A 14,403-nucleotide genomic window follows, 5' to 3' on the forward strand; every position below is an offset into this window, starting at 1 on the left:
TATTTATATAAACATGGATCGTGACGTGCTTTTACCTCAATTATCTGCACGGATTTATGGACGCAGCCTCCAAGCGGAGCCCTTTCTTGCGGGAGTTTCCAAAAAGACGGAAGGGGCATCGGGCAAGGTCCCTAGATTAGACAGTTCAAGACCATCTATGGATTTACCCTTTGCCACCTTTTACTCGGATTTAATGTCGGTTGAGGTTGGTAAAGCAATCACTCGGTCTTTACTGGTTTTTACGGGTTTTCACTTACTTCAAATGGTGGATTTTACGGAGTATGTTTATAGCATTGAGGTTTATAGGTGATGATCGCCGCCATCGCCGCCCTTCTTTTTGTACAATTTCACTTTTGTCCGTAGGAGGCGCTTTAACCGCATTCAGATAATTCTTACGCTACCTTAAAACTGGGGACAAGTTTTATCGCAGAGTTTTGTCTACCTGCTACAACTCCGTGGCTGATAGGTAGCAGCTAATTCTCTATGAAGAAGACGAAATAGCAGTCGTTTGCAACACGATCTTTGATCAGGTGTCCAGAAGTGAATGGAATGTCGAAAGCTAAAGTCTCGGCTGAGTGGAAGAAACGTGTAAAGTCGGAGTATATGCGCTTGCGACAATTGAAACGTTACAAGCGCGCTGATGAAGTGAAAATAGCATGGAATCAGAATCGCAAAATTATGACAGGTAAACAAACTTTTCATTTTGAATCAATTTTTGTTACACGACAATAATTAGTCTTTATTATTGTCGATTGACATATTCTATTCGTAAATCTTTTAATTTGTTTGGAAATTACTTTTAGCTAACAAACATCGGAATCATAGCTTTAATTGTTGAAATATTTGAACAATGAACCTGATATTTTTTTTGCCTTCTCGATAGAGCTGCTCGTCATAGAGCAGAAACGGTGGGCAGATGGAAAGGCTCTATGGCTGGCCATGCAAGAGGTTCCACCTCATGTTTCATGTATGAAGAAAGCAGAGGTTTCAAGCTCCGACGGTGATATTCAAACGTGTCCAGTAAAAATAATAAATGCTGTAACTCCTATACCGACTATGTATACTTGGGCGCCGATCCAACAAAATTTTATGGTTGAAGATGAGACGGTTTTACACAATATTCCATATATGGGTGACGAAATACTTGATCAAGATGGTACATTTATTGAAGAGTTGATAAAAAATTATGATGGCAAGGTAATCATTTTAAAGTACAAATCAATTCTTAGACATTTATTTACGATCATCTGAGCTTTTTATAACAATGCAATGTGGCAATTCTAATCAATAATAAAATGTACAGATAATGCATCATATTGCGCATTAGAAGAAGAGAGTCTAAAAAAAATTGAAAATTGTGAAAGAAAAGATTTTAAATTTATTATATGTGTCAGATTTTATGTATATTATGTAAGGTCAAGTTTTGCTTGCGAGTTGTGAGTTGTCCAAAGCTCAAAAATCAAAGAGAAGTGCAGAATTTTAGTGCAAAATAATGATCATACTAATTTACAAGAATAATTGGGATTGAATTTTTGGATTTAAAGGTCATACAAAGGCAATTTTTTCAAGGAATTTCAAGTACAACAATCCTAAAATGTATCATTTTACTAATTGATCAATATTCTATGAATTTTATGAATTCATGAATATTTTAGGTTCACGGTGATCGAGAGTCTGGTTTTATGGATGACTCTATATTTGTTGACTTGGTAAATGCTCTGATGCTATATGAGAAAGACGACAGAGATAAGGAACCACCTAAGAAATGTAAAGAATCCACAAAAGATAAGGAAAGTTCAAAAGATGATGATTGCGAAATAACAGAGTTGGAATGTATGAAAATTGAAGTGAAATTGGAAAAAATTGACGAGGATTCAAAAGATTCTAGGGACAAGGAATCTCGGACTACACCTTTTCCTTCTATGCACATATTCAACGTGAGCTATTTAATATCCCAAATGACGTAAAACAATTGTTTCTCAGAACAAATTGAGAATGCTAAATGCTGCTTATCCGCAAACAATATGATAAATAAAAATAATGAATAATCTTGTAGAATAATGGATATGGTTAGTAACTAATGGTAGTGGTTAGTAGTATAAATGTATGAGTATTATCAAAAAAATTCAGCCGTAATTCAGCTTTATTCCTTAGAAAATTAAATATCTTCCCGGTAGTAAACACTACTCAGAGAATCAATTGAAATTTTTTTTTCACCATCAGTTCTAGCATGCTGCAGGTATACTGATTGAATGGTTGGGCTGTGTGTTTATTGCTAGATCTTGACTGACAAAAGTTGTAGATGTAAACCTCTAATCTTTAAAGTTATTAATCCAGGCTATCAAAACTTGGCCATAAATAGTTGTTTGAACGAGTTTCTCATGACATATCTGAAGTTGAAATCTTCAAACATTTTTTGAAAGAATGTTATACTTCCATTTTGATTATTATTTGATATTAGGTCGACTGCATTCTTAAAGTATTATGAAACAAGTTTCGAAACTATTTTATAGTTGAAAATTAGTAAATTGAAGTAACAAGTGTTTAGCATTGCAGAAGTCAGTTTCATCTGTCCTGAGATTCAGTTTGAACAGAAATCTGTGTATGTATGGAAATATGTTTCCTTAATATATTTACAGGCTATATCAAGCATGTTTCCTGACAAAGGTAGACCTGAGGAGCTACGAGAAAAGTACATTGAGCTTACTGAAAGATCTGATCCAAATGCATTACCTCCAGAATGTACGCCGAACATAGATGGTGTTAATGCTAAAAGCGTTCCTAGAGAACAAACAATGCATTCCTTTCATACGTTATTTTGTAGAAGGTGTTTTAAATATGATTGTTTTCTGCATCGTAAGTATATAACGATCTTGGAGGATCTGTGCAGTACATAATTTTTTAAATTTCAAATTCTAGTTCAACATTTTTTTTATAAAAATTCAATATGTTTGCAAAGTTTTGATTGTATCTCAGATGCTTGTATTATTCAATATTATTTACTTCCATTTCATAAAAACAAACTGATTTTCAGTTTTTAAATATTTTGAACAGAGCGGTTGGCTACATCGAATGTGCGCGAAAAAAATCTAAAAACTTTTTCTCACAAGGGGATATCGGAATAGTTTATTGATCAGCTGAGAGTTTATCAACAAAAATTTAAGTTCATAATATAAAATATTCAACTTTTCCACAGGAGACAGCCCAGAAAATGTTTAAATATTTTTTTTTTAATCAACTGACTATATTATTTTTGACAATTCGAACAGAGCCATTGACGATAGCCAAAATTTTTTATCTGCTTTTTTTCTTTAGCTTAAATTTCCTTGCCTTGTAAAAGTTTGAGTTTGTCTTGCATGTCATTGTTTCACTGATATTCGCGAATATCTAAGCTCACATATTATAAGCTTATGAAAAGCTTTGCAAGATTTTGTATATATTTTCTGCTCTCTCATAGATCTGTGAAATGCTGTTGAAATGCCTAAATCGTTCAGTACCGGTAAATGCTTGCAAGAAAAATGATAATGCTAATAACAATATGACATTACTTTGAGCAAGTCACAATACATTGTTTACACAATGTGTTGCTTTTCACAAAGTAAATTATGATATCTCCGAAATTTTGGTGGCAAGATTATAAAAATTAAATGGCTAGTTTTGTGTCCTTATTGGTTGGGATCCATATGAAATCATGTAGGCTCCTAGAGAACGCAATCCTAAATCACCTGAAAGTAAAGTAAATAATTCTCTGACACCCTTAAAGAATTTGATATTTCATGTCTTTTTCAGAATAAATTTCTCACAACACGCTCATATATTCAAAATTGTTGCGAAAACTAACATTTTTAAACTTCCAAATTTTATTTCAATATTATGATGGCTGTTAATTCGTATTATTTGAAAAAGTATATATTTCTATTATAAAGCAATTCAGCATATTGAAACTCAGTAAAACTATAGGTTTTCTTATGCCGTATAAATCGTCAAATTTTTCAAGACAGAAAATGATATTTTTGAGAAAATTTATGTGCATTTCTTTAATATTATTGTAAGAATCTCCACTGATTATTAGCCGATCGTATTAGAGTAAAAATTTTTTAAGTGCCCATGAAATGTAAACTACGGATATCAGGTTGTAACTTAAAATTTCGAAAAAATGACATGTATATATGGGTAAAATTTGAATACCTGCACTATTCATGGTAATTTTTTTCTAAGAAAGTCTTCAAATGTATCAAAGAATTATACAATTTATTTTTTGATGCTTCGGAATTTCGTAGGAGCCTGCATAATTTCAAAAGAATCCATCCTATAATATATATTTATATATTAATCTATATTTTTACACTCAATAATGACAGAATTTATAATTCCTTATTTGATACAGCAGCCAAGGGAATCTCCCCGCAAGGTAAACTTCCATTAAATACAAGAAAATATTTGTCAAATGCTTTTTTTTTTGTTCACTACAGGCATCGTCACTGGAGTCATGAAATTCATATCACTCACAACCCATCTTCACTATCGATTACATCCGTTCTTCTAGATCATCGTCGTTTCTATACTTTGAATGATTGAAACAAATTTATTTTCTTGTTAGGACTTCAAGTTTGTCATCCCGGGCCGAATTTGCAAAAAAGGAAGGGGCCTGATCTGAAGCCATTTGCAGAACCCTGTGGATCTGAATGTTACATGCATTTGGTAAATATCATGTTCATGTATCTCAATTATCCATCAATCACGTCTTGTGTTGATAACAAAACAGACGATTTCTTTAACCTGTTGACCGAACTTGAATCAGTTTACAAAATGATTGCATTCACTTGCATGTCACTTATAGTTATTAGATTGGGAAAAAATCCCTTTTACAAATTATTTTACTGATTAATGTTAAATTTTGGGAGCTCAATTACTTTAATACTTGAATGATACGTCGATACAAGGGAATTTTATATCTCAGTTACTGATTCAAGAAATTGTATTTCATTTAATTTTTTGGTATTCTTTAATACTATACACAAACTGAGAACTACCGATCTACAAGTATATTGATTATTTCAGGAAGGTATGAAAGAAAAGTTAGCGGCTCAAGCTGCAAATGTGAAAGATGAAGAAGGAGATGAAAAGAGGGGTGGTCCCAGAAAAGTTAGAAAGCAAGCAAGCGTTGATTCGGGCAATGAAGCCAGCAGTGAGGACAGTAATGATAGCAATAAATACAGCCAAGGGGGGAGTTGCCAAGGTAAGAAATACGAAAATAAAAGATGAATTCTATTTTAATTCTGATTAACGACCAGTTCTTAATGCCTCCATTCATTGCAATTTTACTAGATTTTAAACAAAACTTGAACAAGGAAGCAAAACCTTCGATATCTGAAAATCAAGTGCAGCCTGAAAATCAAACACCATTCACGCTGTTGGGCTTTGATAAAGCATCTGAACAGCAAAACGAGTTTTCTTGGACAGGTTCGGAACAGAGCTTGTTTCGAGGATTGCATAAAGCATTTCCTGGTAATCCATGCGCGTTGGCTCAAATTATGTTGACTAAAACATGCCAGCAGGTGTATCGATTTGCACAAAAGGAAGCCTCTGATATCCCAGCTGTTGAAAGTCTCAAAGATTTCACACCACCTCGAAAGAAGAAGAAGAAACATCGCCTCTGGTCAATGCACTGCAGGAAAATTCAGTTGAAAAAAGATTCTGGTATGCAATTTTTAGTTGAATTTTCAAATGTTGAATGCTATATTTCTTGCGCTACAGCTATCCACATGTATTGAAATTATGAGCAGTCTTAGTCTTTAATGTTTTCAAAACAGTTTTTTCTAGTTTGTAGTAATCTGAATCCTATATTCATGTTTGGAATTTAATCCGAATGCTATACCCACGGAATTTTATTTTTTTCCCAAATGTAGATATAGAGACCATGACGTATTTTCCAATGAAGCAAAAAAGGCTTCAAAATGCAACGTTGTTACCGCATTTTTACTGTATCATGTTTAATAATCCTAAAATCAGTATTTGAATTAATTGAATACTTAATACATGTGATTAAAGATTATGTTTTGCACTCGGAAGCTAAGATATCAATGGAGTCAAGTAATTTAAATTAAGTAAATGAAGTAATTAGTACGTTGTAACTGAAATTTCTGCTCTAGGAAGCTGCTTAAATTGGCAGGCGTCTTAGTTATAAAAATTTTCGAAGCACATTTTGATCTCATACTCGATTTCTCAATCTAATTTCATCGAATAAATAGATTTATTCAACTCTTTTGAATTTTACTTATGAAAATTTTTGGGAAATGATAAAAGATTTTTAAAAAGTTGTAGACAAATGAAGAGAAATCGTGTAGAGATGCTATGATTAAAAAAGAATGTTTGTAACACCTTCATGGGAAGTTCGATTTCATGTACCATAGAGGGTGCGCGAAGCGAGCGATTCCCGAAGAGTTTCATAACTGTTAGGTAATGTTTATTCTCGCACACTAATCTGATCAAATGAAGTCTAAGTAGCACCATTGGATGGGACGAGTCTTGACTACGATCGCATCCACTGTGTTGTAACAACACGTCTATGTTCAGATTAGAGTACCACGTTTACAATTTTCTCGAGTTGAACTTCCCATTACAGGTGTTACAAAAAATAGTATACGATACGCATGCGCGTCCGTGATCTTCGCGTGAGAATCACGTACTTCGCGCACTTGTATCGTAACTTATTATTGTATTTCTAAAATATTTTTTAATCGAATGATATTATTTCAAATTATGCGTTTTTAGGTGCAAATCATGTGCATAATTTTGCTCCATGTGATCATCCAGGACGTCAGTGCGATAATTCATGCCCTTGCATCCAGGCTCAAAATTTTTGTGAAAAATTCTGTCAGTGTAGTAGCGATTGTCAGAATAGATTCCCTGGATGCAGATGTAAAGCACAATGCAATACCAAGCAATGTCCCTGCTATTTGGCAGTCAGAGAGTGTGATCCTGATTTATGCCAGACTTGTGGTGCAGATCAATTCCACATCACTAAAATTTCCTGCAAAAATGTTAGTGTTCAACGCGGATTACGTAAGTTCATTAAAACATACTTAATTTGGTAGTCAAGATTTAATGCAAAAGTTACACTCTCACATGATTATTCTGCTTGAAATATTTGTGCAGCAATCGAGCAAATAATAGAACCAAAAAGCAAGAATAGAATACTACAATCATTATCAGAATTACTTCAGAATTTTCTAGAATCTGCAAACAAACTATAGATTAAAAAAAAAAATTGTATCCCCTCGAGGTTGAATCAATTTTGTAGCGATAATTAATTTGAAGTACAATTGGTGAGGAAAACTTGAAGATTTTCGGAAACTTGAATTTTATTACTATATGTTGTTAATAGCATAAAAAATTCATCAAAATTTCTGTCAAAACATATTACAGCTATTACAAAATAACTGGCGTTTCCAGATCTTCAAGGGTAAAATACTTCCATTTAAACAAATGATCTCTGAAGACTTCGAGATGATTTCAATTTTGAATTTAATATTCGAGTTACAATAGATTTTGTTAAATGACATAAAAGTACCATACTGATATTAAAACAAATCAACCTTGAATGTAAATTGATTTCTCATTCTAAATCTTAATTTTTGTGGCATTGGTTGTTATGTCCACCTATTCTTTTTTTTTGTTTTTTTAGTTATATCCAGCACCAAAAACCGTTACTTAAGCCCAGAACGATATGGTATATTACATTCGAAAGGAAAATCAGCAGAATCTCGTAAAACTTGAGATTTTAACTAAAAACATTTAGCCCAATGGAAGTATACTATGAAAAAACTTTTTTATATTTTCAGACAAGCATCTCTTAATGGCACCTTCGGATGTTGCTGGTTGGGGAATATTTTTGAAAGAATCTGCTGCTAAGAATGAGTTCATATCAGAATATTGTGGTGAAATAATAAGTCAAGATGAAGCTGATAGGCGAGGAAAAGTCTACGACAAATACATGTGCAGCTTTCTCTTCAATCTCAATAACGGTATTTAATTTAAAAGAGTCTAAAGTTTGCATGGAAAAGTTTTGATTTACCAAAAAATAGATGCTAACCATATTACAAGTTGAGTAATTGATATTCTTAATCAAATTGATGACAACTTCTTTTGGTGTAGACGAATAAAAATTATATATTATATTTTTTTGAGCAGATTTCGTAGTAGATGCAACTCGGAAAGGGAACAAAATACGATTTGCGAATCATTCCATAAATCCAAACTGTTATGCCAAAGTTATGATGGTCAATGGTGATCATAGAATTGGAATCTTTGCGAAGAGAGCTATACAGCCTGGCGAAGAATTATTCTTTGATTACAGGTGAGAACTGATTTGTTAAATCACAGAGCGAGGCACAGAATAAGGAAAGAAATAATTTCTGTGCCCGTGTCTGTAAAAATATTTTATAATAGTAATAAGACTTATTGAATATTAGAAGAATTAAAATAATGCAGTAAGTAAATATTGATTGTTAGCGACCAAAGGTTGCTTTATTTAGTCAACTATACCGATGTATTTCTCGTTTTACAGATACGGACCAACAGAGCAACTCAAGTTTGTTGGAATTGAACGTGAAATGGAATTTTTATAGCAAACAGTTGTTACCTGTGAAAATAAGTAATTCTTGAAACAATTTTGAAATAACTGTTTTTTGGACCGGAGTGTAGGTATGGAATACGTTAATGATGCGAAAAATGTAATCTATTATGATTCACGGTTAATAAACCGGTTTCAATACTTTACACATTTTTAAAATTGGTATGTGAATTCGATATCGTAGAAAATAAAAATCTTGCTATCTGTTTGTATTTCACGTATCTGAATCTTGCATTCAAAGTGCTATGGAAATATGGTTTGCCGATAAAAATGCTGTATCAGCTACGGAAAACATTTCCGTATAACACAACTTATTTACAAATGTAATACACATTAAGAACATTCTCCACGTGTAGTGGACACGTAGATTTTATTGCTAATACATTTGTATGACTATAATGATATTATAACCTGTCTACTTCAACCTTGAACGAAGACTAGGGTAAAACAAGGTTGTTGACTTCTGGTTTGAAAAGTTTATAGAAAGTGTACTACAAAAAAAAAAAGAAAAGTTCGAACGATAAACATACTTCGTACTTGACATGGAACACACACACACACACACCATATATAATGTAATACATTCATACTCGCAGGAAAGGAAGGTTGTTCCAGCTTTTGAAGAGGAAAAAAAAATGATAGGAACGGAACAGATCTTGACCGATAAAGCGTCAAAATCAAGGCTCATTTAAAGATATGGTTTTACATCCATATGGTAGCGATTATTGCTTTCATAACAATGATGATTATAATAATAATAATAATAATAAAAAAATAATAAGCATAAGAAAAACTAGGAAAACTAACATTCTATGTGATAAAAAATATAATTTTTAAATAATGTTGAGTTGTTATGTGAATGTTCTTGAAGTAAATATTTCACAACACGTCAGACACATTCTTCAATTTCTTTGATTTCTCTCTTTTTTCATACACTACGTTGCGTACGTTTTATCGCAATTATCAACGCCTCAGGCGTTGTATATATTTCCAAATGTCTACTACATATGCCAAGTTATATCGTGTATATGTTTGTATACGTGTGCGTAGAGACGTACGTACATATGTAACACATATGCGTTATGGCATCATTGATTTCGATAGTTGCACAAGGCTCCGCTCGAGATTAATTCAATATGATTTCAAATTCGCCACGAGAACGGCACTACGAGTCCGGTGAGCAATTCTAGGTCAATCCTAAGGTCGGACGATCAAAGAATTTATTCGCAGTCTCGCTGAAATCCTGGCATAAAAATGTGAAAACGATCAGGTCTCTGACGCAGCTATATCTGAGTTTTGGTAATTAATCTGCCAGTCATGGTCGCTTCTCACGAGCTATTCGTCAACGTGTGACATCTAGCGTTGAGTAATTGTAAATAACTTTGTTGTCACTACGTACGTGTATTTTCTACACTCCACAAACAGCTGTGAAAAGAACCGTCTTTTTGTGCGGCTGCACAGTAGCAGTATGGGACTTCCTAATAGTGATGGCCAATAAGCTAAAAATAATCGATGCATCAATTGATCGAGTCCAAAAAAATAATCGAACACGACTCGATTAAATCGGCGAAAATGAATTGATTAATTGATCATTGCGTATTTTTTTGAAACGGTGCATATGAAACCAAAATTTCGTAAATTTCAGTACGTAGTCTTAATAACGGAAAAGTTTTTTTTGATGATTTATAGTTTCATTCAGAATATTTTTCAATTTCAGATAAAAATATTTGTTTATCTTTCACTTATTATATCAAATAGGTACTTAGTAAGTAAGACAATGATAATAATTAATACTCTAATCACATAAAGTGATAATGTATTGCATCGTTCATGGGAGTAAAAAACAAAAACCGCTTGTGTAGGAAAATAATCGAGTCGGTCGATTAATTGAGTTTAACAAATAATCGATTATACCCGATTTATTGGGAAAAAATTATCTACCTAATCGAAAATCGATTATTTTTGGTCATTCTTATTTCTCAGGGCAATCTGCTCGTACTTTTCAATCTCGTTTTTTCTTTTGTTTTGCCTTACATGCCGTAATCGACTGAATTGCTTTACATGTTATACAGACATTCAGGCGAAAACATGTTTTGAAAAATTTGGCGCGTTAAATTGGGAAGAAATGCAGAAATTTTCGCGAATCATTGAATATAAGTGAATGTCGATTTAAAAAAAAAGACACAGATTTTCTACAAGAAAATATATTAGCTTAATGATATTATTTCTTAAACGCAAATTTGTGCCATAATTTATTAATAGAACACTTCAAATTAAAATATATGAGGAACATTTTTTTTCAAGTATTTTTTTTTGGTATTACGCAATGCATTTTGGTAGATTCATCTGTTCAGGTAAATTTTAGAATTTCGTAATCAAACTCGAGCCAAATAATTTCTAATACTCTAAGAATTTCAGGAAGTTTTAAAAGTGCGGTAATAATTGTTGTCAACAAGACGAGAGGGGATGATATTTAGAGAGAAAAAAATCAGGTGAATGTTATTTAAATGATTTTAGTATTGAACTATTTTTAAGTACAACTGTACGAATAAATTAGCAAGGACATGAGGGAAAATGATGACGTGATACCACTTCGTTCAGTGTATATTAATGTGCAGGGGTATGTCACCCTTTAGATACACTTTTTTGGAAATCCGAAAGATACATTTCTACTATGTTTTTCGCTCTTCAAATTGCAGTTGGTCCGATGAAAATGTGAGCAGTAGTTTTTTTTGTTGTGTCAATTTTATGAATTTACAACCCTATAATTTTCATGAATTTCATTCCTCCAATGTAAAGCCGCATATATTTTTATTTACTCACGACCAAGATTATGTTATATTCGGGCCCAATGAATTTTCTCAACTGCGATTATACGAAACTTTAGAAATATCCCTTTCGTATTCTCAGTTTGAGCATGATTTCAACGCCCAAAAACTTTTTCCGCTCGTGCAAAAATACGTACCTCTTAAATTTCGCTGGAGAGTAGAATGCTAAAAAATTAGCAAAATCAAAATCGGACAACGAAAGACACTTCCTTGTTAGTAAAATAGTTTGTTCCTAATTCTTTTGATGTCGCAGGCTCTATTAAAGCAACAATCATTTAAACCAAACTCAAACGTTCGAATTAGCAGAATGTGATCGGGTCTGATAAACCTTTGTGATCTTATTTGTGAGTACATTTCGTTACGAGTATGAATAAGGCAAAAAGCTTAGCTGTACGAGTTTCGAACCGTATTTTTTATCACAAGAGCCAAAAAATCGCATGAAATTTGCGATTTTGAAATTAAAATGCTAAAAACTATGTTTTTCAGCCGAAAATCTTCCACCTCCACCACCATTTTTTGTTTTTTTTTTTAATGACTAACAAGTAAAAATTATAATTAAACGGTTTGGCATCGACAGATTTTCCTCGCTTTCATCATTCAGAATACTACTTATTCATGAAAATATAGGTTGTTTAGCAATAAATGGACGAAAAACGAGATATCTTACATTTTTCGCATAGGTGAATAATTGGATAACATTGATGAAAAAACGGAGCGATCTCTGTTCTTCGAAATAGCTTGCATGGTTCGAATAAAGGGTTATTTCTGCGGAGCATCATGTTCAGCAGTACAGGTCTTGAAGATCCCTTGGAAATATTGATTGTGCGTGGAATTGTAAACGTTTTTTCAAATTGACAATTATAACGCTTGTAGCGTTTTTCGCTTTGTTGACTGAATATGAGACAAGTTGGAACAATATCTTTGCCTTCTATATCCCTGTGGAAATTTTAACTGTCTTGATATTTCTTTGAGAATTCCGGACTCCATAATAATTACGTGTATCCATAACTAAAAAACCCGATACAAAGATGATTCGACTCGAATCGGATACAATCCCGATTATCAACAGAGCGACATTTTAATTGGATTAAATAGATAGGATTAAATATTTGTGTGTTATTATTATACAATGCGTTCGCTACTTCGAAGCCATAATAAACAACATTTTTTGTCGGTTTTAATTTTTTTGTCCAAAAAGGCACAGCAGATGAAACAATATTTTTCGCTCTGTCTGCCGATACGTGCATTATCTTTCAATTATAAAAATAACCTTCATTCATTTGGTGGAAACTTCGAATATATAATAATAACTGAGGAGTCTCTTACAAAGATAATTTGCTGCATTCGTGGAGTTTATTATTTCCAAAGTAACGTGTTTTCCATTTAACTGTAAGATTTTATCGTAATGGCTGATTGCAAAGTGTGGCATTTAGTTATTCTGAGAACCTTTAACAGTGTTGAACGCCTATAATTACATATAAACATAATTTTTGAGTATAAAGCGAACTATAATACCTAATCATTTTCCAATAATTACGAAGCATAAAATAAACATAAAACTATCTTTTAGCTGTGTAATCGTCGATTATTTGCAGACTTTCCCATGTCAATAGCAGCTATTTAGATATCTGAAACAACCATTGCAATAGCGTGGTTCCCTCCTTTCCTTAAAGGCTGAAAACTTAAGCATGATGATTGACTTTCGATGATAAGATTTAAGAAACGAAAAAGCCACTTTCGGAATTTTAAAACTTTTTGGTTAATGGTCTGTAGTCTTATAGTAGTCTTATACGTACTAAACATCTTTGAACGGATTACACTTTGTCTATAGTACCTTGAAAAGGTTTGACCCTTTCATGCATACATTTTCCCTACATATGATTCACTAGAAATTTTGCATACATGGACTTTTGGGGTTGCTGATTTCGAATCTGAACTCGAAATTCGAACATTCAAAATTGTGGATCCAGTATGACGGACAAACAAGAAGAACTAGAAGAAAAATTGTGAAAAATTTTGCAACAGTTTTTTGTATATATTAAATTTGTTTAACAATTGGCATTCGGATTTTCATGGTAGGTTAGCAGAAAATGCGTTTTGTCGTGGAAAAGTAAAAATTTCGACCATTTTTTTACATGTGCTATTTTTGAGGTAAATAAATAAACATATTTAATATTTTCTTTAGACTAAGAAGATATGTGGAACCAAGAAACTCGGCAGTTATTACCAAAAACGTAGTTTAATAAATAAAAAAGCAGCAAAAAAACGCTGAGCGTCCCAGCATGAATGAAAGGATTAAATCGAGTTTACGGTGCATTAAAAAAATCACGTCTCATGCTGCATCTGATCGAATGTAGGATCGCGAATGAGACTATTCTAAATCAACTATGCGGTAAGGAAATACATTTTTGAGTTTGAAGTTCGTGACTGTGTTTGTTGTATGATTAAATTTTGCTTGGTTGAAACAGTCAATGATGACAAGATGCAATTCATAGAGAATGATGCTTTTATTACGGCGTTTCGACGTTACGACGAAATACATTTTTGTGCCCTCGAACCGTATTTTCGATAGTTGTACTTACAAATCTTACAATAATATTATGTATTATACTGACGAATTGAAGAGCGAACGCATCCCCGAAAGTTCACTTATCGTGTAATGAACACGTGAAGGTGATTGCATAATTGTACGATTTTAATTAGGTGAATCATCTTCACGCGTGTGATCCGAGCTCCGTTCCAAATTTGGGTTGAGTTAAGCATGTGCACGTGTTGTCATTAGCTCTGACATAAGTATTTCCTACAAGTATTATAGCCGAGGATGAAACGCACATATCGGCGCCTACTCGAGGTCTCGAAAGAGTCTCGCTGCTTCCGTAAAACAAGAGCAGGACCTCGAACGACATTTGGATGACCCTGTACACCATACAACCTCATTCT

At 33.1% G+C, this 14,403-nt stretch overlaps 1 protein-coding gene across 4 annotated transcripts; it reads left to right on the forward strand.

Annotated features, from left to right (window-relative positions):
• Positions 1 to 458: 458 nt before the first annotated feature.
• Positions 459 to 9,527, forward strand: LOC107219792 (histone-lysine N-methyltransferase E(z)). Of its 4 annotated transcripts, none has more exons than XM_015658126.2 (12): positions 462 to 685; positions 884 to 1,197; positions 1,656 to 1,937; positions 2,640 to 2,856; positions 4,388 to 4,411; positions 4,601 to 4,701; positions 5,062 to 5,239; positions 5,329 to 5,700; positions 6,775 to 7,065; positions 7,845 to 8,027; positions 8,194 to 8,359; positions 8,570 to 9,527. In XM_015658126.2, exons 1-12 carry the CDS (start codon positions 550 to 552, stop codon positions 8,628 to 8,630), a joined length of 2,325 nt encoding a protein of 774 aa, XP_015513612.1. In that variant the 5' UTR covers positions 462 to 549; the 3' UTR covers positions 8,631 to 9,527. The 4 variants fall into 4 exon arrangements, with proteins under 4 accessions (XP_046586998.1, XP_015513612.1, XP_046586997.1 ...); XM_046731041.1 differs by having other exon boundaries at positions 4,391 to 4,411; XM_015658127.2 differs by lacking the exon at positions 4,388 to 4,411.
• The last annotated feature ends 4,876 nt before the right edge of the window (positions 9,528 to 14,403 follow it).

The sequence above is a fragment of the Neodiprion lecontei genome, chromosome 2 (genome assembly GCF_021901455.1).
Source record: "Neodiprion lecontei isolate iyNeoLeco1 chromosome 2, iyNeoLeco1.1, whole genome shotgun sequence".
NCBI lineage: Eukaryota > Metazoa > Arthropoda > Insecta > Hymenoptera > Diprionidae > Neodiprion > Neodiprion lecontei.